This window comes from Bombina bombina, chromosome 2, assembly GCF_027579735.1.
Source record: "Bombina bombina isolate aBomBom1 chromosome 2, aBomBom1.pri, whole genome shotgun sequence".
NCBI lineage: Eukaryota > Metazoa > Chordata > Amphibia > Anura > Bombinatoridae > Bombina > Bombina bombina.
The window spans coordinates 936159230-936187190 of NC_069500.1; the positions used below are offsets into that span (position 1 = coordinate 936159230).

A 27961-nucleotide genomic window follows, 5' to 3' on the forward strand; every position below is an offset into this window, starting at 1 on the left:
TAGTTCATGCATGATTTGATAAAAATGGCTTTTATTTACAAAACAAATTATTTTATAAATTATAACTGATATATTCACAATTGTTTATGTCCTTTAACAATTAATATTAGAAAGGCTTAGATTCCAAAAACTGTTATGTTGTAACTAAACATATTTTCTAGGTAAATTAATTTTTATAAATGAATACATGAAAACATATATAAAATATTTGTTATGGGTGTTTATACTTTGAAGAATCTTTGCTATTATGTTTGCATTCTATTGAGTAACTAGTAAAAAGTGACAAGTGACAAAATATTAATTTCTTGGTTTGACGAGGCAGATACACTGTTTTGCATAGCAATGTTATGTAGGAAGTGCATAAAAACTGTATTACATGGGGGGCGGAGCCAGCCACCGCCAGATATGGCTGCATAGTAAAGAAGCTCCGGGCCGACAGTCACTTCCAAAGCTTATTTTAAGCCCTAGGTGCGAAAGAATCCTATACCCTAAACCCGTAAACAACGAAGTGCACAGTGGTGCATGTCAGGTCAGACTCTGACTAACAGAATGTGAAAGCTGCAGAAGCGGGACATCGAGTGTCTGGACATTGAGCAGGCCCCAGGCACTGACACACACGCAAAGGCAGAAGAGCTGAGTGACCTGCAATGTTAGCGGAGACAAGTGGAAAGTGACCCGCTCTTCTCCTCACTAGCATCGATCCACACTGGAACATCCTTGATCTGCTTTGAACTGATCTGGTGCCGGGTCGCATAACGTAAAGGGCGAGGTGAGCGTAACCGGCATAACACTGGAAACAGTGACGCAGCACAAATGTTTAACGCACCATTACACGACCTGCCTTAACACACTGAGAGGCTGTAATACTCGCTACCATATAATGCCCAGAAGTGCGGCATATCTCTGGAGCTAAAATATACAGGCTACAAACTACTGTAAATAAATAACAGCATCCACAGAAATGTTATAGAAATAAAAACAGTGGGAAACCGTTAGATCTACAAAGCCTCTGCCTTTAGTGATCTCACCAAGCCTGCAGACGCATCGCAACCTGCTGCAACAGATAAATTAATTTCTAGACAGAGGTAACTGTAGTGGAGGGCGGCCAATTTAACACTCACTGACCTGCAGCAAGCACATAGATCTGTGGATAATAAACACATAATCCACTTGAATGATTAAAATATTGCAGTAGTGTAATCATATTCAGCACCCACAATAAAATGGCGTCTAAGAGAATCTCCAAACCAGATAAAACTGGTAAGACCCAAGCAACCCCAGCAGGCAAAATGAACAACTTTTTTAAAGTACTTGAAACTACAGACCCTGCACCAAATTCCACACAAGAGCAAGATAATACTCAGTCAGACACAGAATCATCTGAAACAGGGGTATGCTCCAAAGAACCGATCACGAAAGCTGACCTTGAAAATCTGCCGACAAAAGCTGATTTTGCCTCACTCATAGCACAAGTTGGAAAAATGATAAAAGATGGTCTCAAAGAGGTCAGGAAGGATATCTCTGAATTAGGAGAGAGGGTAATGCACCTTGAAGACGACCTAGAGTCAGTACAAAAAGATGCAGACCTGCAGAATAGAACTCTAGAAGCACAGGATTCAACTCTACAACAGATGCAGCTGCACCTAGAGGATCTCGACAATAGGGGGCGCCGCAGCAACATCAGAGTGCGAGGGGTACATGAAAGAGTCATGCCGCAGCAGATCCCACATTATCTGCAGAACCTATTCCAAACAATCCTACAAACGGCGGAGACCCCTAACCTACCTATAGAAAGAGCACACCGGGCCCTCAGACCGAAACCGCCTGAAGGAAAACCGCCTAGAGATATTATTCTCAAATTCCAATCCTTTAATGATAGAGAAAAGGTAATGGAAGCCTCAAGGAAGATGAGACAAATTTCATTCAATGGAGACAACATACAAATATACGCCGACCTAAGTATCATCACGCTAAATAAAAGAAGAGAGGCCAGATATTTAACCTTACATTTACAAGAACTTAAAATCCCTTACAGGTGGGGATTTCCGTTTTGCATAAAAGTGATACAGGGCTCATCAGTAGCCGTCTACAGATCCCCAGAGGACCTTAGAGAATTCTGTAAACGTCTGAACATACCGGAACCCACACTGCCGAGACTGGAAGAACATATTCCAAAGGAAACAGCCAAGTACCCCACAGACCCAAAACCTCAGAGGAGTCCTTGGATCAGAACAAACAGGAAAAGACAACAATCCGCTTCCAGAACAACAGAGGAGGAACCTAGCCAAACATGAACTTGAAAGAACAAACAAGACCTGTTATATAAACTTACCAATAGACATTGCCATGAAAGGTATAACTACTGATCTTTTACTGTTTATTCCAGGAACACTCTCAGTGTTACTCCATCAACCCTTGGGATAGCGGTAATGTGAGTATGATCCTTTTTAACAGCATATAACAAGAGACTGGATGTAAGGGACTCTTTGCATAGCTAGGTCTCCTGGTATCTCTCATGAGCATAGATAAACATAAAACTCACTCTTTTTCCATCCCTGTATTTTTCTTGTAGCCTGAAAATGTCATTTATAAAAATGCACCTAGTTTAGTACTATTAAAGGAAGTGCTGATACTCCCATGCTTGCAATTACAAGTGGGCAGGGAAGTATCCCCTTTCACCATATAATTTGTATATGTACTTATACAATCCTTATGTGTTAACTATTGTTTATTTGTTCATCGTTAAATTAGTTATGTTGAAATGTTTATTAATTGTTGAAATTATTGAAAAAGTTAAAATTCATCTGTATCTCTATGTAATTTTGAAAGTTCATCTGTTTAGGCCACATATAAACTCTCTAATCTTAAGGGTATCTACAAGAAACGCATTTAACTCCATAGATGACTACAACAATGGGAACTAGACATATTAACCTCCTAACACAGAACACCAAAGGTCTAAACTCCCCCCTAAAGCGCTCAGTGGCCCTTAATTGGTTCGCTAAACAGAAAAGCGAAATAATATTTGTCCAAGAAACCCATTTCAAAGCTGATAGTATACCGAAGTTCTCCTCAAAACAATTTCCAACAGGCCATTATAGCTCCCACCCACATAAAAAGAAAAATGGAGTGGGTATACTGTTACACAAAAACATCCCTCTACAAAACATCACCTCACACAAGGACACGGAGGGAAGATATCTAATATTGGTAGGCGAATTATACAACAGGCCGATAACATTAGCCACTGTATATGCTCCTAACAGAGGGCAAGCCAAATTCTTTAAAAAACTCATGAATAAGCTACTTGAAGTGTCTAAAGGCTCCACAATATTGGCAGGTGACTTTAATGTAACCCTAAACCCTAAAATAGACAGCTCCCAAGCTAAAAGTTACTTGTCAGACTGCACGATTAGAACTATAACTAGTAGCTTGAGGTCCTCCTCATTATTGGATGCCTGGAGAATCCAACACCCAACGCAAAAAACATTTACCTTCTTTTCTGCCCCAAATAGGTCCCACTCAAGGATAGACTATATATGTGTAGATCAATTAAGCTTAACCCTTGTGAAAACTTCAGACATAATCCCAACCCCCTGGTCAGACCACTCAGCGACTATAGTAGCTCTGGACTGGCCTAACCGACCAATAAGAGACTTCTGTTGGAGGTTGGACAACACTTTGCTTCTACAGGCACACATCCCCGACAAGATAAATAAAACCCTGTCTGAATACTTTAGATTTAACCAAAATTCAAATACTACCCCTACTATGATCTGGGAAGCACATAAGGCCGTTATCAGAGGGGAATTCATCAAACAAAAATCGATCCTTAACAAAATATATACCCGAGAATACACCCAACTGTCCGAAAATCTAAGGGAAGCTGAGAGATTGCACTTAGATAATCCAGACTCCCAAGCTAACCTTGACAGGCTCATAGCATCGAGGAGAGACCTAAATAACTTACTAAACAGAGAAGTGCATAGAAAAGCGTATTACATGAAAAAATTATATTTCACTGAAGGGAATAGAGCAGGACCGTTACTAGCCAGAGCCTTAAAGAAGGAAACATTTGGACATTATATACATAAAATGAAGGACAAAACAAATAGAGAGACCTTTAATTGTAAAGAAATAGCGAATATATTTAGCGATTATTATAAATCTCTCTACAATTTAGCACCAAATGATAGCAGGCATCTACAAACACGGATAATGGAATACATAGCTGGGGCTAAACTACCAGTAATCCCTGAGGAAATAGCTAAGACTATGGAAGATCCAATCTTAGAGCAAGAGATAATCGATGCGATAAAGAGCCTACCTTCTCAAAAAAGCCCAGGTCCAGATGGGCTCTCGAACCTATATTTTAAAAGGTTCCAAACGACTCTAACCCCACATTTAGCAAAAATGTTCAATTCATTAGATAATGAAGGCCAATTATCCCCCTTATTATTAGAGGCACATATCACTGTGTTACATAAGGAAGGGAAACCTGTGACACAGCCTGAAAGCTATAGACCAATCTCCTTACTCAACGGGGACTTAAAGATCTATGCTAAAATACTGGCAAAAAGAATCAACTCTATTTTACCGTCTATAGTACAACTAGATCAAGCAGGCTTTGTTCCTCACAGGGAGGCCAGGGACAATACGATCAGAACTGCTCGAATAATAGAGTATGTAACAACACACGATATTCCGATGGCCCTGGTCTCCACTGATGCGGAAAAAGCCTTCGATAGGGTGGCATGGCCCTTTCTTAGAGCTACACTACAGGGGTTTGGTTTTGGTAAGATTATGATTAATAGAATTTTCCACCTTTACACCTCACCATCGGCCAGAGTAAAAGTTAATGGTGTTCTGTCCCAGGGATTCCCAATAAACAATGGAACAAGGCAGGGGTGCCCACTATCGCCAATCTTGTTTGTGCTGGTTATGGAGGTCCTTGCATCCAAAATACGTTCTAACACTGAGATAGTAGGCATAAAAATAGGTCCAAACCACTACAAACTTTCGATGTTTGCAGACGATGTTCTGCTGACATTGTCTTCCCCGGAGAAATCCCTTCCCGCTCTCATAGAAGAATTTGATAAATTTAGTATGGTGTCCAACTTCCTGATCAATCAGCATAAATCAGAGATCCTATACGTAGCCATGTCCCGGAAAGAAACCTTAACCCTCAAGGACATATGTCCATATAAAATCCAATCTACACAACTGAGGTATCTGGGAGTTTATCTAACCCCAAAGATTTCTCAACTATTTGAGGCCAATTACAAGTCGTTACAAACTGCAATAACACATACCCTCCAGAATTGGAAGGATAAACCCATATCATGGTGGGGCAGAGTGCAGGCGATAAAAATGACTATCCTTCCTAGGATCCTGTACACCTTCCAGGCAATTCCAATTACCCTACCCAAGGTATACATATCACAGCTACAAAAACTTATCCACTCTTTTATTTGGGGCAAAATAAAACCCCGCGTTAATGCGGCCACTTTACACAGAACGGTGAGGGAGGGGGGGCTGGGAGTCCCGAAAATAGAATCTTACTATTACTCAATAGCTCTCCAGCATATATTGGACTGGCACATGAAAAGAGATGTAAAAGCCTGGGTTTCCCTGGACTCCCAGATCCTCAGGGCGCCAAAACCGGGTGCCATCTGTTGGATGGTCAAGAACCTTAGACCTGCGATCTGCCACACATCCATGCTTTATAAACACATATTGGAGGTATGGGACTGCCTAATACAAAAGTACCCCAAATTATCCTCATCCCAATCCCCTCTTACCCCAATCTCAGCTAATATGGAACTAACAGGGGGGTATGAACCCCTGCAAGGCATTAGAGTAACTTGGGAGATTCCAGAATCAACACCAATCATTCACTTCCTAGATAAGAAAGCATTGAGGCCTAGACAAGAATTGTCACATATCCTACAGGGGACTTTCACGTCCTGGCTTAAATACTCACAACTTTCACACTATATATGCAGTAGCCGTAATAAGCAAGACCTAACCAGAACACCGACCACCTTTGAACACTTGTGCCTCTCGGCCATTCCTGTTAGAGGTACCCTATCAGTAGCGAAAAGAGCTCTGGAGGCTGCTATGCAGCCTCTGCTACCGGCATATACTACTCACTGGCAGCAGGACTTAAGTATACAAATAGATGAGGAAACCTGGAAAAAAATCTTTAATTACACTCGCAGGTCTTCTACCTCCACTAAAATAGTTGAAATGAATTTTAAAATTCTAATGCGATGGTACCTCACACCGCACAGGTTGCATCGAATCTACCCCTCATCCACGGCACTTTGCTGGAGGGGCTGTGGCGACACGGGGACAATGGCGCATATCTGGTGGCATTGCCCCAAGATTAAGCCTTTTTGGAGGAGAATAGAGCAAACACTACAGAAACTTGGTGGTCCAGAGTTCTCTCTTTCGCCAATAACGGCGTTATTAAATCATCCTTCTAGCTTAAGATGCAAGATTCGCCAGGGAATAATACAGATAAGCCTGAATAGTGCTAGGTCGCTAATAGCGTTAAATTGGAAGTCACCATTGATCCCCACAGTCCAGCAATGGATATCGAAAACCAATGACATACTCCCTCTAGAGCAGTATGGGTACTATAGAAGGGGTCAGTTGGACATGTTTTTAGATATGAAACTGTATTGGGAAGAAATAGTAAACAAGACGGCTCTAGATAATCAGTGATCTAACTACAACCAAGAGCAACTTCAAACAAATGCAAATAACAGAACATTAAGATAAAAAGGTCCTCTCTCTGTCACATACAATTTCATGGGAACCCAAAAAGGTTATCTACCCCTTAAAAAGCATAGAGGATAAGTTGTATAGGCTATTTCTTTTACAGATGGAACTTACTGAACTGTTAAGCTGTTTAAATTCTTGTAGAGTTATGGAAAAATCTTTGTATTTTTGTTTCTACTATTGTATGTCCTTTTTATCACTATGATAACTTTATAGGCTCGAAAGACTAACCAGCCATACTAGGCAGAACTGCCAACCTTTTCCGGAACTGTACCGCAAACAGAATCTGTCAAATTGTTGTAATGCTTATAATATGTGAAAATCAATAAAAATTATCAATAAAAAAAAAAAACTGTATTACATTAACAAAAATATTCAAGGATTGAATCATTCTTATTTATCGAAGCAGAATTTTTAGCCAATCATTCTTATTATTTTTTTGTGTGTTTAGTCAAAGAGACGGTCTCAAGGTTTATCACTGGAAGCCATTTACAACTGCTTGAATAGGACTATCTTGTACCAGTTCTCAAGAGCACACAAAACCGTCCCACAGCAAGTTGCACTTCTAGATTCTCTTCGGGTTCTTACAGTAAATCGAAATCTTATTTTGGGTCCTGGAAATCATGACCAAGAGTTTATTGCCTGCTTGGCTCACTGCTTGATCAATCTCTATACAGGAAGGTAAGACTTTTTTTTTATATTAAAACTATTTCAATATACAGTAAATTTTGCCAACTACATAAATGTTTCTAAAGCATATCTTGTTCAGTCAAAAATCATTCATGTGGTGGGATTTTGTGGTGGGTTTCAGGGTTTGTTCCACCTTCTGCCTTAACTAAATCAAATGTATATATTAGAAGCCACATAATTAGGTACATCAGCCAATAAACCAAAATAACCAAACATTAAATTACACGACAGTAGCTCTATTTTAAGCAGATATACATGGTAAACAGGTTTAGCCGATGTTCATTCAAACTTAAAATTGAGAGAAAGCATAATTTTATGCAACTTTAGAAGTAATATGATTAATTGTGCTAGATGTGGTTGTTTTTAAACAGACAACCTTGTGGGATTTACACTACAGTCTCTTTAGTCTTTTAAGTGCGGTTAAAGAAGAGTTCCACAACAATTTCCATTGTGGGGCAGATGTGCTACAGCAGAAGATGACAACACTGGGTTCCACTCATGTGACCTAAGAATAAGAATGTAGGTTGTCACCACCAAAACTGGACAACTGGAGATAGGAAAACATGCCTATCCTGACAAATCTCAATCTGCTACAGCATGCAGATGGTAAGGCCAGTAATTGGCACAAACCACATGAATCCATCTTGCTTGGTGTCAAAAGAGCAGGCTAATGATTTATATAACGTTCATGTTTCTTTACTACTAAATGAGCATCAGTTGAATGCCACAAAGTAACTACACAAATAGGTTTCGACAGCAGATAAGAACCATAGTCCCATCAAGTCTGCATGCCTTATGCTTATCACAAGCATTCTTGAAGTCCCCCAGTGTTTAGCTAGACCACCTCTAATGGAAGTTTATTCCATAAATAAACTACGCTCTTCTGCACATTACTCCGAAACTTCCTACCTTTTAAACTTGAGATCATGACCTCTTGTTTTCGTGCTGCTCTATTTGTGGGGGAAAATGCTTACAGCCTCAGCTTTATTAGGTCCTTTAATATACTTTAAAGTTTCTATCCTATCCCCTCTCTCTCCTCAGTCCTCTAAGCTATACATATTTAAATCACCAAGTCTTTCTTTGTAAGTTTTTAGACCTTGTTGATCTGTTGCTGACCATGTACACCTATTTTTGGCCCTTATGTTTCCAGCAAGACAGTGTGTTGTCCCAAAGCACATGATCTCATGGAGGTTCCACAGTCATGACAGTAAATCCAGTTTACTCCAGAGGCCTGTGTGGTTCCCACAATGAGATGAAGTGGAAGCTTTAGAGCATCAATTAGTGGATAAAAATCTGCATTAATTATGTGATGCTGTTGTATCAGCATGGACTAGAATCCCTAAGAAATGCTTTTGTTTTATTCATGTCATGAAGAAATGAAATGTATTCTTACCTGATAAATTTGTTTCTTTCTTGACACGGTGAGTCCACGGATCATCATAATTACTATTGGGAATATCACCCCTGGCCTGCAGGAGGAGGCAAAGAGCCCCACAGCCAAAGCTGTTAAATACCACTCCCCTTACCCACAATCCCCAGTCATTCGACCAAAGGGAAAGGAGAAAGGAAGTTAATATATGGTGCAGAGGTGTCTGAGGTTTATGAAAAAATAAACTGTCTGAAATTACAGGGTGGGGCCGTGGACTTACTGTGTCAAGAAAGAAACAAATTTATCAGGTAAGAATAAATTTCATTTTCATTCTAATGGCACAGTCCACGGATCATCATCATAATTACTATTGGGAATCAATACCCAAGCTAGAGGACAAGGATGATAAGGGAGGGACAAGACAGTTTGCCTAAACGGAAGGCACCACTGCTTGAAGAACCTTTCTCCCAAAAACAGCCTCAGCAGAAGCAAAATTATAAAATTTGTAAAATTTAGAAAAAATGTGTAACGATGACCATGTGGCAGCCTTGCATATCTTATCTACAGAAGCACCATTTTTGAAAGCCCAAGTAGAAGAAACAGCCCTTGTGGAATGAGCGGTGATTCTCTCAGGAGGCTGCTGACCAGCAGACTCATATGCCAAGCGAATAACACTCCTCAACCAACACGAAAGAGAAATAGCCGTAGCTTTCTGACCTTTCCGTTTCCCAGAAAAAACATCAAATAAAGAAGAAGACTGGCGAAAATCCTTAGTCGCCTGCACATAATATTTCAATGCACAAACTACATCCAGATTGTGTAACAAACGTTCTTTATGAAAAGAAGGATTAGGACACAAAGAAGGAACAACAATTTTCTAATAAATATTCTTATCAGAAACAACCTTGGGAAGAAAACCTAATGCAGTACGAAGTACTACCTTGTCAGAATTAAAAACAAGAAAAGGAGACTCACATTGCAAAGCAGAAAGCTCCGAAACTCTTTGAGCCAAAGAGATATCAACCAAAAACAAAACCTTCCTCAAACGGAGCCTGTTGAAGAACTCTCAGAACTAAATTAAGACTCCAAAGTGGAGTTGCAAACTTAACCATAGGCCAAATTCTTAACAGGGCCTGACAAAAAGACTGAACATCGGGCACACCCGCCAGACATTTATGTCACAAAATAGATAAAGCAGAAATTTGACCCTTCAGGGTGCTAGCAGACAAACCTTTCTCCAGACCTTCCTGGAGAAAAGATAAAATCCTAGGAATCCTAACTCTACTCCAAGAGTAGCCCTTAGATTAACACCAGTACAGATATTTATGCCAAATCTTGTAATAAATTTTTCTAGTCGCAGGCTTACGCGCCTGAATCATAGTCTCAATAACTGACTCCGAAAAACCACGCTAAGATAGAATCAAGCGTTCAATCTCCAAGAAGTCCGCTTCAGAGAAACATGATGTGGATGAAAGAAGGGATCCTGAAGTAGAAGGTCCTTCCTCAACGGAAGACTCCAAGGTGGAAAGGATGACATCTCCACCAGATCTGCATACCAGATCCTGCGAGACCACGCCAGTGCAATGAGAATTACCAACGCCCTCACACGTATGCCAGACTGAACCGCTTGAGGATCCCTTGACCTCGAACCGTACTTCGGAAGCTTGGCATTGTGATGAGATGCCATAAGATCCAACTCCACTTGAGAATCAAACTGGAAAACACCTCTGGATGAAGTTCCCACTCCCCCAGATGAAAAGACTGCCTCCGCCCACTGAATAATCCTGGCTACCTCCTTCATCGCCAAGGAACTCAGAGTTCCCCCTGATGATTGATGTAAGCCACGGACGTTATATTGGCCGACTGGAATCTGATAAACTCGGTTGAAGCCAGTTGAGGCCAGGCTACGAGAGTATTGAAAATTGCCCTCAACTCTAAGACATTTATAGGAGAACCGATTCTTTCTGGGTGCACCCACCCTGAGCCTTCAAAGAACCCCAGACAGCTCCCCAACCTAGCAGACCGGCATCTGTGGTCACAATCACCCAGGTAGGCCTGCAAAAACAGGTTCCCTGAGACAACCACCACCGAAGAGAATCTCTTGCAGCCTGATCTAGAAGAATCTCCGGAGACAGATCTGTATAATCAGAGTTCCACTGTCTCAGCATGCATAACTGCAGAGGTCTGAGATGAAACCGGGCAAACGGAATGATGTCCATGACCGAAACAATCAGACCAATAACCTTTATACACTGGGCCACCGAAGACTGAGGAGATGACTGAAGAGCCAGACAAGAATTGAACATCTTTGACTTCCTTTCTTCTGTCAAAAAGATCTTCATTTCCAGAGAATCTATAATGGTTACCAAGAATACCACTCTTGTAGCTGGAACCAAGGAAGTTTTTCCTAAATTCACCTTCCAACCATGGGAGCGCAGAAAAGACAACAACTCCTCTGTATGAGATTTTGCTTGTTGAAAAGATGGAGCCTGAACTAGAATGTCGTCCAGGTAAGGAGCTACTGCAACCACCTGCAGTCTGAGAATTGCCAATAACGCCCCCAAGACCCTTGAAAACACCCTGGGAGCAGTTGTAATACCAAAAGGAAGAGCCACAAACTGAAAATGCTTGTCTAGAAAAGCAAATCTCAGAAACTTGTGATGATCCTTGTGAATGGGAACATGTAGATATCCATCCTTCATATCTACTGTAGTCATGAACTGACCTTCCTGAACCAGAGGTAGAATTGGCCGAATAGTCTCCATCTTGAATGATGGAACCTTGAGAAATTTGTTTACCAATTTGAGGTCTAAAATGGGTCTGAAAGTTCCCTCCTTTTTGGGAACGATAAACAGATTGGAATAAAACCCTAGTCCCTGCTCCTGAACTGGAACAGGAACGATCACTCCCATATCGGAAAGATCCTGGACACATCTTAAGAATGCCTCTTTTGTTTTACTGATTTACCGATAACCTTGAAAGATGAAACCTGCCCCTGGGAGGAAAAGTCTTGAACTCCAGTTTGTATCCCTGGGATAGAATATCTACTACCCAAGGATCTGGGACATCCCTTGCCGAGGCTTGAGCGAACAAAGACAGCCTGCCCTCACGCGATCCATTCTCGGTTCGGGGGCAGACCCTTCATGCTGACTGAGTCAGCGGCGGGCTTCTTAGATTGCTTCCCCTTGCTCCAGGACTGATTATGTCTCCAAGAAGACCTGTTCTGATCCTGCTTGGAGGAGGAAGAGGAAGACTTACCAGCGAAGTTGCGAAAGGAACGAAAATTACTCTTGCGACCTTTCTGTTTATTTCTCTTATTTTGAGGAAGAGAATGTCCCTTCCCACCAGTAATATCAGAAATAAATTCAGCCAAACCAGGCCTAAACAAATTCTTCCCTTTGTAAGGAATTGATAAAAGCTTAGACTTAGATGAGACATCCGCATAACCATAAAGCCCTGTGAGCCAAAACAGCAAAGCCAGAAATCTTAGCTCCCAACTTGACAACCTGTAAAGAGGCGTCTGCAATAAAAGAATTGGACAATTTTAAAGCCTTAATTCTATTCTGAATCTCATCCAGAGAAGTCTCCTGAAGAATAGAATCAGACAATGCATCAAACCAATAGGCAGCCACACTGGTAAGTGTAGCAATACACACAACAGGCTGCCATTGGAGCCCCTGTTGAACATAAATCCTCTTAAGTAAAGCCTCCAACTTCTTATCCATGGGATCCTTAAAATCACAACTATCCTCAATAGGAATAGTGGTCCTCTTGGCCAAAGTGGAAATAGCTCCCTCAACCTTAGGGACTGTCTGCCAAGATTCCTTAATAAAATCTGCAATAGGAAACATCTTCCTTAAAATAGGAGAAGGGGAAAAAGGAATTCCAGGCTTCTCCCATTCCCGAGAAATAATCTCTGAAACCCTATCCGGAACAGGAAAAACTTCCGCCATGGAGGGAACATCAAAAAACTTATTAAGCTTACTAGCCTTCTTGGGAAAAACTATGACCATTGAATCAGAATCCTCCAAAGTAGCCAACACCTCCCTGAGTAACAAACGGAGGTGCTCCAACTTAAATCTGAAAGAAACCACCTCAGAATCAGTCAAAGGAGACACACTATCAGAGTCTGAAATTTTATCGTCAGACACTACTGAAATATCTTCTTCCTCAGTCCTATGAGAAGGAACATTAGATAAAACTGCAACAGAGTCAGAAGTCCTTCTGCGTTTACCCTGTAACACAGGAAAAGCAGATAATGCATCAGATATAGCAGAGGATATGTGAGTAGACAAATTCTGTAAAGAAAAACTAGCTTGAGACGACACACAGGGCACTGCATGTGAAGAGGAGTGAGACTGAGAGGAATGGGGAGAAAGCTGAGCTACAGCTTGAACAGGAGGGTCCTGAACCACAGTCTCCTTAGAAAATGAAGGCTCTGTATCAAAGAGCCTATCCCTGTACTGCGTAGTCCTCTCTATACAAGAGGAACAGAAAGGGATAGGAGGCTCTACATTAGCATCTAGACATAAATTACATTAGCATCTAGACATAAATTACAGCCTGCAAGTCCTCCTGGTCTATTGTACATACAGTTAAATAGAAAAATAAAATTTGACTGAAAAAAACTGCCCCAAATAAAAACGTTTACTGTCCCTTTAATAAACGTTTCAAAAAAACAAACAGGCTAACTTTTAATGCTGACAGAAAACCCTATGAAAAAACGTTTCTCACAGCACCTCTACACCTCAACAACAAAACTCTTCCTAATGTGCAAACCTTACCCCCTCCAACCAGAAGTCCGGCTTCAGAAAGAAAAAAACTGCTCCCGGTCTGCGCACACTGTAAGACACAGACCGCAATGAAAAACAGGAAATGCACACTACGGTTGCTCCGTAGCAGGAGGAGGAAAACGCGTGAAACCTCACGCCAAAGAAAAACACAGCGCATCGTGGGCGTGTCTCACCACCTCCCGGCCAGCATTAGACTAAAACAAACAGCCGCCGGGAGAAACAAACCTTAAACGCTTCCCACCATCCAGCACTGAATCTTAGAATATCACTGCTGTGCAAGAGAAAATAAACCCAAAACGAACCACAATCCTGAGATACATAAAAACTAAGAGCCCAAATATCCTCCACAGTGCCCCACGCCAATAAAACTGCCAGGATAAATAACCTGCACAAGCAGGGCTATCTCAAAAGTGCCAAAATAATTTTCCTGTGACCCAACAAAAAAATAATAACAAAATAGCACTTACTTCTAGAACCAACTGCCCGGCAGCAGGACAGTTCACAAGGCTTTAAAGGAATCCATTCAAACAAGGAACCTGTAGAAATAAACAAAAGCCTAAGTAAACCTACATAGTCATTTGTCACAAAAAAGGGCAGCAACACATCCTGAGAGGCACAGAAGGGATTATACCCCCCAAGTTCTCAGAAGCTCAAAAGCCACCACAGCTCTACTGAAGAGACTGACGTGGAATACAGCTAAAAACAAAACCAAACTTGCTTTGTTTAAAAAAAAAAAAAAAAATCTTGATTGAAGAATCAGACACCTAACTTTACCACCTCCATGCACTACAAGCAAAGAGAATGACTGGGGATTGTGTTTAAGGGGAGTGCTATTTAACAGCTTTGGCTGTGGTGCTCTTTGCCTCCTCCTGCAGGCCAGGAGTAATATTCCCAATAGTAATTATGATGATCCGTGGACTCACCATGTCATTAGAAAGAAATTCAGTCATCTTAAACCATGCTCAGATCTTATAGTGTAAAAGATCAATGTGACCAATAAAAATTGACTGAGTACATGTTATAATGTCTTAATTAAAGGGGCAGTCTACACCTTAGTCATCTTAAAGTCTTATCTAAGATAAAGCTACAAATAGCCTCCTTCACCCCTTTCTATATCATGCTGCAAGAAAGCTATTTTAAAATTGATATTGTTTCTGGCTGCCAAGCTCCACCCACTGATGACATCACAATCTGGGCTACATATGGCATCCAATCACAAAAGGCTCACTAGTTGGATTCAAAATGTTAGTGAGTAACAGCGCTAAAAAGCATAGGTCAAAAAGTTTCTTATATATTCAGTGAATTATTTGTAATATATGGTAGGTATAAATCTGTGATCATATACAAAAGCAAATATGTGTTTGCTGGCAGTAAAGAAAATTAAAAAATGTAGAGCACTCTAGTGTGGTCAAATAGCTAATGTAAGGAATACAGGATAGCGCCAAAGATAAAAGGACCTTTTTAATTTTATTTACTGCCAGCAAAAACTTATTTGCTTTCGTATATGATCACAGATTTATACCTACCATATATTACAAATAACTCACTGACTATATAAGAAACTTTTTGACCTATGCTTTTTAGCGCTGTCACTCACTAACATTTTGCATTTATCATTTAGATTATCTTAGAAGGGGTTAATCATTAGTGACAGCTTTTATCTTTGGCGCTATCCTGTATTCCTTATATCACTAGTTGGATTCAACAGACTCTCAAAGCTATTTAGCAGAGTGCCTATATGCAGCCCAGATCGTGAAGTTATCAGCGGGCAGAGTTTGGCAGCCATTTCAAAGTGGCCAGAAATAACATTCATTTAAAAAATAACCTTTCTTCTACTAGATACGACGAGTCCACGGATTCATCCTTACTTGTGGGATATTATCCTCCCGCTAACAGGAAGTGGCAAAGAGCACCACAGCAGAGCTGTATATATAGCTCCTCCCTTCTCTCCACCCCCAGTCATTCTCTTTGCCTATACTAGTAATAGGAAGTTAAAATGATACTTTTTTTATTTTAAATGGTACCAGTGAGTACTATTTTTCCTCAGGCAGCAGATGGCAGAAGATTTCTGCCTGGAGGTTGATGATCTTAGCAGTTGCCACTAAGATCCAGATGAGTTCCCACAGAATGCTGAGGAGTACTAGAGAAGCTTCAGTGTGGGGAACGTTTTTCATACTACAAGTATTGAGGTATGTTCACTCATTTATTTCTGGAGAGACTGTGATATTTCAGAACAGGCTGACATAGTTCCCATGAGGGAAGGGGTAATCAGTAATCCTATATATAAGAAGGGGTATTACTGGAGTCCTGTGTATGAATGTTTATGGGCCAAATGCAGCAAAGGATGGCAGCATGGTTAGACACTGGGGCAACATAACGTTTTATTGCAGAAACGTTTTTATGTTCACTGTTACTGGGCATTGTACTGGAGGGGTTTCACATGGCTTTATATTGTTATTTGGGATACAAAAACCCACATGGCTAGTTCCTATACCGCTTCATAGCGTTTTTTTAGGCTGAGAGACATCACATATGATGGGCGGGGCCTAATTTTCGCGCCTCAGATGCAGAGTTGATCTTCACATGAAGGCAGCAAACTTCAGCTCCGTTTGGACCCAAACTGAAGGCATAGGCTAACGAAGTCATAGTGAGACCCCTGAGGGCAGGTAGGCGCGAGGTGAAGGGGGTTGTTAATCTACTTTTTATAACGTTTTGGAATAACGTTTTTCTTATAGAGGGTTAATTTGTCCCTTACTTGTGGTGCAATCTTAGGCTACAATATAAGATAGATATATGCTAAAATTGTGAGCGTTATAGCATTTTAAAGCAGATTTGGAAAAATTGTGCGCTTTTTTACTTCTTAAAGGCGCAGTTGTTTTTTTTCAATAAATAAAGTGTTTTCAAGACTTTTTGTGGTTATTACTAGCCTGTTCAACATGTCTGACATTGAGGAAAGTCAATGCTCTATGTGTTTAGAAGACATTGTGGAACCCCCACTTACATTGTGTCCCTCATGTACTGAAAGGGCCTTACATTGCAAAGAACATATTTTAGGTGATAAAAGTATGTCTAAGGATGATTCTCAGTCTGAAGAGAATCAGGTTATGCCATCCAATTCTCCCCAAGTGTCACAACCTTTAACGCCCACTCAAGCGACGCCAAGTACTTCTAGTGCGTCTAATTCTTTTACTCTGAAATATATGGCTGCAGTTATGTCTACTACCCTTACAGAGGTATTATCTAAACTGCCAGGTTTACAAGGTAAGCGCAGTAGGTCCGGTATTAAGGTAAATGCTGAGCCCTCTGATGCTTTATTGGCCATTTCCGATGTACCCTCACAGTGTTCTGATTTGGGGGTCAGGGAATTGCTGTCTGAGGGAGAGCTTTCAGATTCAGGAAATGTGTTACCTCAGACAGACTCGGACGTGATGTCCTTTAAATTTAAGCTTGAACACCTCCGCCTGTTACTCCGGGAGGTTTTAGTGACTCTGGATGATTGTGACCCTATTGTAATTCCACCAGAGAAATTGTGTAAGATGGATAAATATCTAGAGGTACCTACTTACACTGATGTTTTTCCAGTCCCTAAAAGAATTTCGGACATTGTTACTAAGGAATGGGATAGACCAGGCATTCCGTTCTCTCCCCCTACTACTTTTAAGAAAATGTTTCCCATATCTGACACCATTCGGGATTCTTGGCAAACGGACCCTAAGGTGGAGGGAGCTATTTCTACCCTAGCTAAGAGTACAACTATACCTATTGAGGACAGTTGTGCTTTCAAAGATCCTATGGATAAAAAATTAGAGTGTCTTCTAAAGAAATTGTTTATTCATCAGGGTTTTCTTCTACAACCTAGAGTGTGCATTGTTCCAGTTACTACTGCAGCAGCTTTTTGGTTCGAGGCTCTAGAGGAGTCTTTTAAGGTTGAGACCCCATTAGATGATATTTTGGATAGAATTAAGGCTCTCAAGCTAGCTAATTCTTTTATTACCGATGCTGCTTTTCAAATGGCTAAATTAGCAGCGAAAAATGCAGGCTTTGCCATTTTAACGCGTAGAGCGTTATGGCTTAAATCTTGGTCTGCTGATGTGTCATCAAAATCTAAGCTTTTAGCTATTCCTTTTAAAGGTAAGACCCTATTCGGGCCTGAACTGAAGGAAATAATTTCTGACATTACTGGAGGTAAAGTCATGCCCTGCCTCAGGATAAGACTGTTAAGATGAGGGCTAAACAAAATAATTTTCGTTCCTTTTCGAAACTTTAAAGGTGGACCCTCTACTTCCTCTTCCGCCACAAAGCAGGAGGGGAATTTTGCACAATCCAAGTCAGTCTGCAGGCCTGCAATAAAAGTAAACAAGTTAAGAAGCCCACTGCTGCTATCAAGACAGCATGAAGGGGCAGCCCCCGATCCGGGACCGGATTTAGTAGGGGGCAGACTTTCTCTCTTCGCCCAGGCTTGGGCAAGGGATGTTCAGGATCCCTGGGCATTAGAAAATGTGACTCAGGGTTATCGGCTAGAATTCAAGGAGTTTCTCCCAAGAGGGAGATTTCATCTTTCACGTTTGTCTGTAGACCAGACAAAAAGAGAGGCGTTCTTACACTGTGTAAAAGACCTCTATACCATGGGTGTAATTTGTCCAGTTCCAAAACTAGAACAGGGACAGGGGTTTTACTCAAATCTGTTCGTGGTTCCCAAAAAAGAGGGAACCTTCAGACCAATTTTAGATCTCAAATGCCTAAACAAATTTCTCAGAGTCCCATCGTTCAAGATGGAGACTATACAAACAATTTTACCAATGATCCAGGAGGGTCAATATATGACCACCGTGGACCTGAAGGATGCGTATCTTCACATTCCTATCCACAAGGATCATCATCAGTTTCTAAGGTTCGCCTTTCTGGACGAACATTATCAGTTCGTGGCCCTTCCTTTCGTGTTGGCCACAGCTCCCAGAATCTTCACAAAGGTGCTAGGGTCCCTTCTGGCAGTTCTCAGGCCGTGGGGCATAGCAGTGGCGCCCTATCTGGATAATATTTTGATCCAGACGTCAACTTATCACCTGACCAAATCTCACATGGACATCGTGTTGGCATTTCTAAGAACTCACGGTTGGAAAGTGAATATAGAAAAGAGTTCACTAGTTCCACTAACAAGAGTTCCATTCTTGGGAACTCAGATAGACTCGGTAGACATGAACATTTTTCTGACGGAGGTCAGAAAGTCAAAGATTCTAACTACTTGCCGAGCACTTCAGTCCATTCCTCGGCCATTAGTGGCGCAGTGTATGGAGGTCATTGGATTAATGGTAGCGGCAATGGACATCGTTCCGTTTGCTCGCTTTCATCTCAGACCACTGCAGCTGTGCATGCTCAGACAGTGGAATGGGGATTCAAATAAATCTGGATCTAGAGACCAGAGACTCTCTTCTTTGGTGGTTGTCACAGGATCATCTGTCCCAGGGAATGTGCTTCCGCAGGCCAGCATGGGTCATAGTGACGACGGACGCCAGCCTCTTGGGCTGGGGTGCAGTCTGGAATTCCCTGAAGGAGGTGTTTGCGTCATTGATTCATCAATGGGGCACACCGGAATTGGATCTGATGGCATCTCGTCAGAATGCCAAACTTCCTCGTTATGGGTCCAGGTCAAGGGATCCCCAAGCTGTACTGATAGGTCGTTCAACCTGGCTTATGTGTTTCCACCTTTTCCTCTCCTGCCTCGTGTGATTGCAAGAATCAAACAGGAGGGAGCCTCGGTAATCCTAATAGTGCCTGCATGGCCACGCAGGACTTGGTATGCGGATCTAGTGGACATGTGCTCTCTGCCACCGTGGAAACTTCCATTGAGACAGGACCTTCTCATTCAGGGTCCGTTCCAACATCCAAATCTAAATTCTCTGCAGCTGACTGCCTGGAGATTGAACGCTTGATCTTATCTAAGCAGGGATTCTCTGAGTCGGTCATTGATACTTTGATTCAGGCTCGCAAGCCCTGTCACTAGAAAGATTTACCATAAGATATGTCGTAAATATCTTTATTGATGCAAATCCAAGGGCTACTCATGGAGTAGGGCTAGGATTCCTAGGATTTTGTCCTTTCTCCAAGAAGGATTGGAGAAGGGATTATCAGCTAGTTCCTTGAAAGGACAAATTTCTGCTTTGTCAATTTTACTACACAAGCGTCTGGCTGATGTCCCAGACGTTCAGTCTTTTTGTCAGGCTTTAATCAGAATCAAGTCTGTATTTAAACCTATTGCTCCGCCATGGAGTTTGAATTTAGTTCTCAATGTTCTTCAAGGGGTTCCGTTTGAACCCATGCGTTCCATGGATATTAAGCTTTTATCTTGGAAAGTTTTGTTTTTAGTTGCTATCTCTTCTGCTCGAAGAGTTTCTGAGCTTTCTGTGTTACAATGTGATTCGCCTTATCTTATATTCTATTCTGATAAGGTGGTTTTGCGTACTAAACCTGGATTCCTTCCTAAGGTTGTTTCAAATAAGAATGTTAATCAGGAAATTGTTGTTCCTTCTTTGTGTCCTAATCCTTCTTCTAAGAAGGAGCGTCTGTTACATAACTTGGACGTGGTTCGGGCTTTGAAGTTTTACTTACAAGCGACCAAGGATTTCCGTCAAACATCTTCTTTATTTGTTGTTTATTCTGTAAGACGTAGGGGTTAAAAAGCTACGGCTACCTCTCTTTCTTTTTGGCGGAAAAGCATCATCCGCCTGGCATACGAGACTGCTGGACAGCAGCCTCCTCAAGTTACGGCTCATTCTACTAGAGCTGTGGCTTCCACATGGGCTTTTAAAAACGATGCTTCTGTTGAACAGATTTGTAAGGCTGCGACTTGGTCCTCCCTTCATATTTTTTCCAAATTTTACAAATTTGATACTTTTGCTTCTTCGGAGGCTATTTTTGGGAGAAAAGTTCTTCAAGCAGTGGTGCCTTCCGTTTAGGTATCTGTCTTGTCCCTCCCGTTCATTAGTGTCCTGTTGCTTTGGTATTGTATCCCACAAGTAAGGATAAATCCGTGGACTACTCGTATCTAGTAGAAGAAAAATAAATTTATGCTTACCTGATAAATTGATTTCTTCTACGATACGACGAGTCCACGGCCCTCCCTGTCATTTTAGACAGATTATTTTTTTAAAAACTTCAGTCACCTCTGCACCTTTTAGCTTTTCTTTTGTCTTCCTATACCTTCGGTCGAATGACTGGGGGTGGAGAGAAGGGAGGAGCTATATATACAGCTCTGCTGTGGTGCTCTTTGCCACTTCCTGTTAGCGGGAGGATAATATCCCACAAGTACGGATGAATCAGTGGACTCGTCGTATCGTAGAAGAAATCAATTTATCAGGTAAGCATAAATTTCCTTTTTTACGATTCCTGCTGCATGATATAGAAATGTTGCAGAAGGCTATTTGCAGCTTAATCTAAGGTAAGACTTTAAGATGACTAAGGTGTAGACTGTCCCTTTAAATACAGTTTTCTAAGGTCTCAACTCTCAAATATGCATTTATTGTTATACATTTTTAAAATGTGATTCAAAATACATGGAAGAACATTTGTACTTCTACAAGCTGTTCGCTACTGAACTCTATATAAAGTTTGTTTAGAATCATTTCATATAGAGTCTATGACCCCCATTTATTAAGGTTCAGGTGGACAAGGTTCTTAGTCAGAAAACCTGTCACCCTCATCCAGGGCTAGAGAGGCAGCATCCATAGCCTGCATTTACTATACATGTAGAGGTACACTTTGACAAAATGGAATAAGAACCAAAACATATGTAGTATTTGCTATGTAGTATGTGAGTGATTATCCTTCTTTGTATGTCTCACTAACTTATAGGTCTAGCACACTGCTATGTGTGTAAAATATTGCTACGTCTGCTCTTTACATTTAATCATCATTATAAAGTCTCATGTAAGACATAAACATAAATGTGTTTCTGGTTAAGGTAACTTTTGCATTGATATAGTTAAAATACTATTTGAAAATTATTAGTTTCGTTGAGAACCTTCCTAGAATTAACAAATTATTAAACAGACTTTAAACTCAAAACTGAAGTACACATTAATGAAACGTAGCATATTTTCCAATACCTATGTGTTGACAATAATAATTATAGCAATCATTTACTGTGCATTGAACGTATGTACATATGCTCAGTATTCAGATAGCTGTCATTGGTATGTATTTTGTATACCAGTGACAACAAACAGATCATATTTTGCTGGTGTTCTGGTAGCCATAGTTCTATAATACAAGAAGTATGTTTTATACCAATAAATGTTTCCAATATCTCATTGTAGCAGCCCTGATGGCTTTGGTTTAGAAGCAGAGGCCCGGATGACCACATGGCACATTATGATGCCATCTGATATAGATACGGATGGGACCTACCAAGACATCAGTGAAGGTAACTTGCAAACTCTGGTGCCCTCTCCTGGACTAGCTTTAAATTATAGTTTCCAATTGTTAAAATTGTTTCCAATTTACTTATTTTATCAAATTTGTGTCATTCTCATGTTTCTTTGTTGAAGAGATAATCCGATATCTGCACGTCTGCAGCACTACATGACAGTAAATACTGCTGCCATCTAGTGCTCTTGCTTATGTACAATATTGTTGCAAAATGGATGCCATGTAGTGGTGCAGACACGTGCATGCTCCTTCTTGCTTTTCATCAAAGGATAACAGGAAAACAAAGAATTTGGTAATAGAAGTAAAATGGAAAGTTGTTTAAAATTGTATGTTCTACCTGAATAATGAGAGAAAAATTTGGGTTTTTATGTCCCTTTTAAAGAAGCATTCTTACAAACGAAACGTATTGCATATATTGTTTATAAATATAGGGCCTATGCTACTCAGGTATGCAATTTATTCTCTTTCCTAAATAAACAAATATTAATTTTTTGTTTTTGTTCAAAAGAAACAAAAAGTGATGTTAATATATTCATTACGCACCTTTAAGTGAGTAACTGCTTTATTTTTAATACTATCCTCCCTTTAAATGTTTAAGTGTAAAATCTTATATGGACATGGAAACGAAAAATAAACTTTTATGATTTAGGTAGGGTATGCAATTAGTTATGTTACAGTAGGGTATGTTATTAAATTTAATTCCATCTTTTGGTATTTGTTCAAATTAAGCTCCTTTTGTATAGGATCATACCGAGACCGGCTCAGTTTTGTGCACGTGTATTGACCACTATATGTATAACATTTTTCCTATTAGTAAGTTAATATTGGAATTATTATTCTTATTTTTTAAATGTGTTCTAAAACTGGAATGTTATTATATTTAACCATTAAGCTGTCAAAAGGATGCTGTGCTGTATTATTGTGACGTTGTTTGATTGTTTTTTTCTGGGTTTTTTTAGGACGTCAGCTTCTCTTGAAAGCTGTCAACCGTGTTTGGATTGAGTTGATTCATAGCAAGAAGCAGGTTTTGGAAGAGATGTTCAAAGTGACATTTCCTGCCAATGAGAGAGGACACGTAGACATTGCTGTTGTAAGACCTTTTATTGAAGATGCAACATTACGCTGTTGGCAGAATCACTTGGGTAAGCAACTTCTTGCAACTCTGCAATTATTTCAAAAGGATAGAGCTAATTTTATTAACCCTGATGTTTCGGAACTACATTTCCTATGATGCTCAACTAGACTGTTGAGTGCCTAAGAATCGTGGGAAATAAATTTTCAAAACATCTGGGGTGCCAATGTTAATTATCACTGGGATAGAGTCACTATTATAATCATAGGGTAGCTGTACCCTTTTATAATATATGTATTGTATATCAAAATCTCTTTGTTTTTTAATTTATTCTTTCAAGCAATCATAGTGTAGTATTTGGGTCAGAGTTATAGATCCTACAGGATGGACTCCTGCCCATTTGTGGGCATTGGAAAAACACAATTTTCAGAGTCTAATTCATAACGAAAGCGACATGAAAAGTCAAAATTAAACTTTCATAGTTACTTTGAAGGGGTTAAAACCGTGGTTATATCCAAGCAATAGTTCAATAATAAAATAATTTAACCCATTAGACTTTTATGACCATTTAAACATTTTTATGGGTGATTTCATTTTGAATAATCCCAAATTGTATATCATTTACTAACCTATTCTTATGATGTATTTGGCAGCTTATGAAAAGAAATGCATCACTAAAGGAGAAGCTTTGGCCCCAAGTAATCAGTCTAAGTTGTCCCGTGTCAGCAGTGGCTTTGGCCTTTCTAAATTAACTGGATCACGAAGAAACCGTAAGGAGAGCGGACTCAATAAACATAACCTCTCTACACAGGTATACTGAGCAGATTACGTAGCTACGTATGACTGTGTGCAGTTGTCAGGATAGCATGGGGTCCAGAGATGGTCATTTTCTAGGCTTTATTTATTTTCATAAAACTCCATCATGTTGAGAATGTAAAAGTGGTACAGATAATATAAGGATGCTGTATTATCAGGCTGATGTAAATAAATTGGATTATTCCGTCAACGAGCTTGGCATATACATTTATTCCAGTGTTATACTAAACCTCTTATCACAATGAAAGGCCCTGATTTTGAGTTTAATGTTGCATAGTAATGTGTTACATCCATCTACGTACAGCTTCATTAAGGGGAGACACAAAATCAAAACAAAACGTTTACACCTGTTAAAAGCATGTAATTGTTGCACTAGTGGCCTTGCAAACAAAGGGCTAAATTACAAGTGGAGCACAACATTTTTAATGCTATGGTATCGATACCGCTTCTATTTTTGAGCACATATTACAAGTCCAATGTTATTTTTTTTTATTGCTTGGGCACTATTCTAATGCACGCTAACATCTGCATGTCAAATAGCACAGGTGTGTTAATTCCTTCACACATCTATGGGGGAAAATCCAGTAAAATCCATGTCTGATAAGATAATACTTTAGCACTAAGCCATTAGAGCACAAAAAAAATCTGCTCAAGTAGTGGAGTTCATTTACTTCTGTACTTTACTATTTAAATTAAATTTAAGAATAAAACACTGCCCCTTGACATATACCATATCCCTTTAATTCTGCCATAAAACCTTTGTTTTCAAAGTGAAAATATAAGTTAAAGGGACAGTATACTATAAAATAGTTTTCCCTTAATGTGTTTACAATTGCTTTTTTTACCAACTGCAGAGTAAAAAAATGTATGAAAATTTTCTTTTTAAGGTTTGTGTATATTAAAGCTCTGATTTTGTGTTTTGAAGCCACAACCTAATAAAATGGGTTGAGCTTGTAGGTATAATCAGATCTCATTACTGTATCACATTGTGCACATATAGCTGCTTCTTTATCTTATATCTGTACATAAAACAATCACCAATACTTTGAGAGAACAATGGAAAATCAACATTTTATTACCTTATCTCTGCTATAGCTCACTGGGAATGTAATTTCTTCTGCTGGCTGTGTTTACAAAGCTTATCTATAGCCGGTACACGCGGCCACAAACTTTCAGCATCGGTGGGGATACCACAAGCTAAATCAACTATTTCAAATGCCAATATAAGGGTAAAGGAGCTACCTGTAAACAATGTAATACACTCCAGCAGATAAAGTGGATCATTAGAAACAAATTAAAGGGGAGAAACATTTTGAGTAAACTGTCCCTTTAAATCCTTTATTCCATAGCATTTTCATGTGTTTTGTAATGCAAACTAGCAAGTGATAATCATTTACTTTAGGTCTCAAAAAGTGTTACATTTTAAAGCTTCAGCGCAACACTTAACACTAGTAATATGAATGCAGTAAAATGATTTGCTTTTCATTTTAACCGTGCGCTTGGAAATACCAGATGGTGCATTATTCTTCTTTGTGCAAGGCCGAGTGCAAGATAGCGCAACCTGTGCTATCAATTGCACTCCATTTGTAATCTAGCCCAATGTGTGTAACCCCCGCAACAGTAGTTAAACACATAGTTAAAGCCCAGCTCGGGTTGAGCAGCATGTTGCAGCTCTTGAGCATAATAAGTCAGTGAGCTAATTAAGAGCAACATATGCATGTAGCTGCCAGTCGCTAGCCGTGTTCTGCTCAGGAGCTGCAAAATGTGTTAAGAAGGTACTAAACAAACGGAACACTCAAACAAATTAGAACATTTTATTATTGCATTATAATGTTCCTTAAATTACCACCAGCCATAAGGTTACTCATTACATGTATATAATATATCTTTGAGTCTTTGTAATCTTATTCAAAATAATACAAATTTAATTACTGGCACAAAAACATATAAAACTGGCACAAAAACATATAAAATTATGTAATTTAAAATACCTTTTTTTTTATCCATCAGAATATTCTGCGTATGGGTAAACATTATTTCTTTCATAAGGTGGTGATAGTCTACAAGCTATTACTCGTCATTCAACTTCTAGCCACTAGATGGGAGTAAAAGATTCCCAAAGCTCTAAAAGCACTTAATCCCTCCCACCTCTCTAGTATTCTAGTCTTTCTTTGCCTCACAGTAGGAAGTTTAAACATTGAGGGCAACATACTTTCTCTAAATTCTACCACTTTTATCTTTTGGTAGGAAAGTTATTCAGGCTGCAATGTCTAGTAATTAGGTGCCTGCCTAAAAAAAAAAATGTTGTCCCGCCCAAATACTCATGTATTCCATAGCTTGGGCATTAGTTCTCAGGAGTAATGGCTCTTAGACTCTCACCACCTTATGAAAGAAAACAAAATGTTTGCTTACCTCATATAAATTCATTTCTTTCATGGTGGTAAGAGTCCACGAGACCCACCCTTTTTTTCTGGTAGCAGTTCTAGGTTGGACCTCATTTTCCCTACTTTGTCCTTTCCTACCTTTCTACTTCTCCTTTCTTGGCTATATGCCAGATTAGAATCCTAGAGCAGTGGGAGGGATAAAGGGCTCTTAGATCTTTGGGAATCTTTGCTTCCTCCTCGTGGCCAGGAGCTGAATTCCAGGAGTAATGGCTCATATACTCTCACCACCATGAAAGAAATTAATTAATAAGGTAAGCATACATTTTGATATTCCTGAAACATTCTCTAGTTGTCTTTGAGTTTACTAGATATGTACCAATATTTGTAGGTTTTTCTTTTATTCGATTTGTTGCATACTGAATAAATGCCGGCCAAAAAAAATAAATGAAAAACGTTTGCACATCTAGTGTATTCTACATGAAAAGTCACCTAACCACAGTTAGTTGCTATAATATACCTCTAAATAGCATAACACATTAATATGCTTATTTTCCCCATCATATTCAGGTAACAACTATTTTATTTTATGTGGACAATGTTTTTCTGTGGGGTTTTTTTTTTTTTTTTTTTTTTGTGGGGGTTTTTAATGATGATTATTATTTCTTGTTGGTGTTACCTACAACATTTTTCCTCTTTTAAATAATATATGCACTATATTTGTTGTAAAAACAAAAATAATTGTCAGTGCAATAGTGCATATGAAGGCATCAATTTTTATTCTACATACTCAATATCCTTTAAACATTGTTTATATATTTTGTAAACATCTGTGCTCCTTCCATCAGGAGTAATAATAAAAAAATGATACCGCTAATAATGATATCATTTTGTAGTTATGTCTCTAACGGTTAAATTGTCTTACAGCGAAATAACATTTTAGTTATATAGATGTATATCAGGGTAATGCCAATCAGCCCAGAACAATGACCTCACAGTGACTGTTGCTTGCAGACATAATGATTAGCTACTAAGATTTCTATTTGCATCATGGGTAAAACCAATTGGAAAACTAATTTAGCAAATTAAATTTAATTGGTTTCACTGGGATTCGTTTTCTGTTAACTTGTTTGTTTGATGGCTTTTTTTGTTTGTTTTTTACCAGCTTAAAATACTAAATATACACAAGAGATAAAACCGACCTTAACTGAATACATAGTGAATGTTCAAACGGCGACTTGCTATTAAAAATAGCCTTTTAAGGGATATAAAATCCCAAATGTTTCTTTCAAGATTCAGGCAGAGCATAACATTTTAAACAACTTTCCAATTGTCTTCTATTGTTAATTTTTCTTCATTCTCTTGGTATCCTTTGTTAAAAAAAACAATAATGCACTACTGGGAGCTAGCTGAACACATTGAGTGAGCCAATGGCAAGAAGCATATATGTGCAGCCACCAATCAGTAGCTAGCTTCCAGCAGTGCATTGCTGCTCCTGAGCCTACCCAAGTATACTTTTTAACAAATCATACTGAGAGAACAAAGCTAATTAAATAATATAAATAAATTCAAAATTTGTTTTTGTTTTTGTTTTTTTAAATTGTATGCTCTGAATTGTGAAGGTTCAGTT

The 27961-nt window shown here is 39.5% G+C and overlaps 1 protein-coding gene across 5 annotated transcripts in view; it reads left to right on the forward strand.

The window, feature by feature from the left end:
* Window positions 1-27961, forward strand: part of WDFY3 (WD repeat and FYVE domain containing 3) — an 840855-nt gene that overhangs the window by 678918 nt on the left and 133976 nt on the right. For all 5 annotated transcript variants that reach the window (XM_053703393.1, XM_053703396.1, XM_053703395.1 and 2 more), the window contains 4 exons: window positions 7238-7467; window positions 21951-22057; window positions 23022-23204; window positions 23788-23945. In XM_053703393.1, the coding sequence (XP_053559368.1) occupies window positions 7238-7467; window positions 21951-22057; window positions 23022-23204; window positions 23788-23945 (678 nt within the window). The remainder of the gene's footprint in view (window positions 1-7237; window positions 7468-21950; window positions 22058-23021; window positions 23205-23787; window positions 23946-27961) is intronic.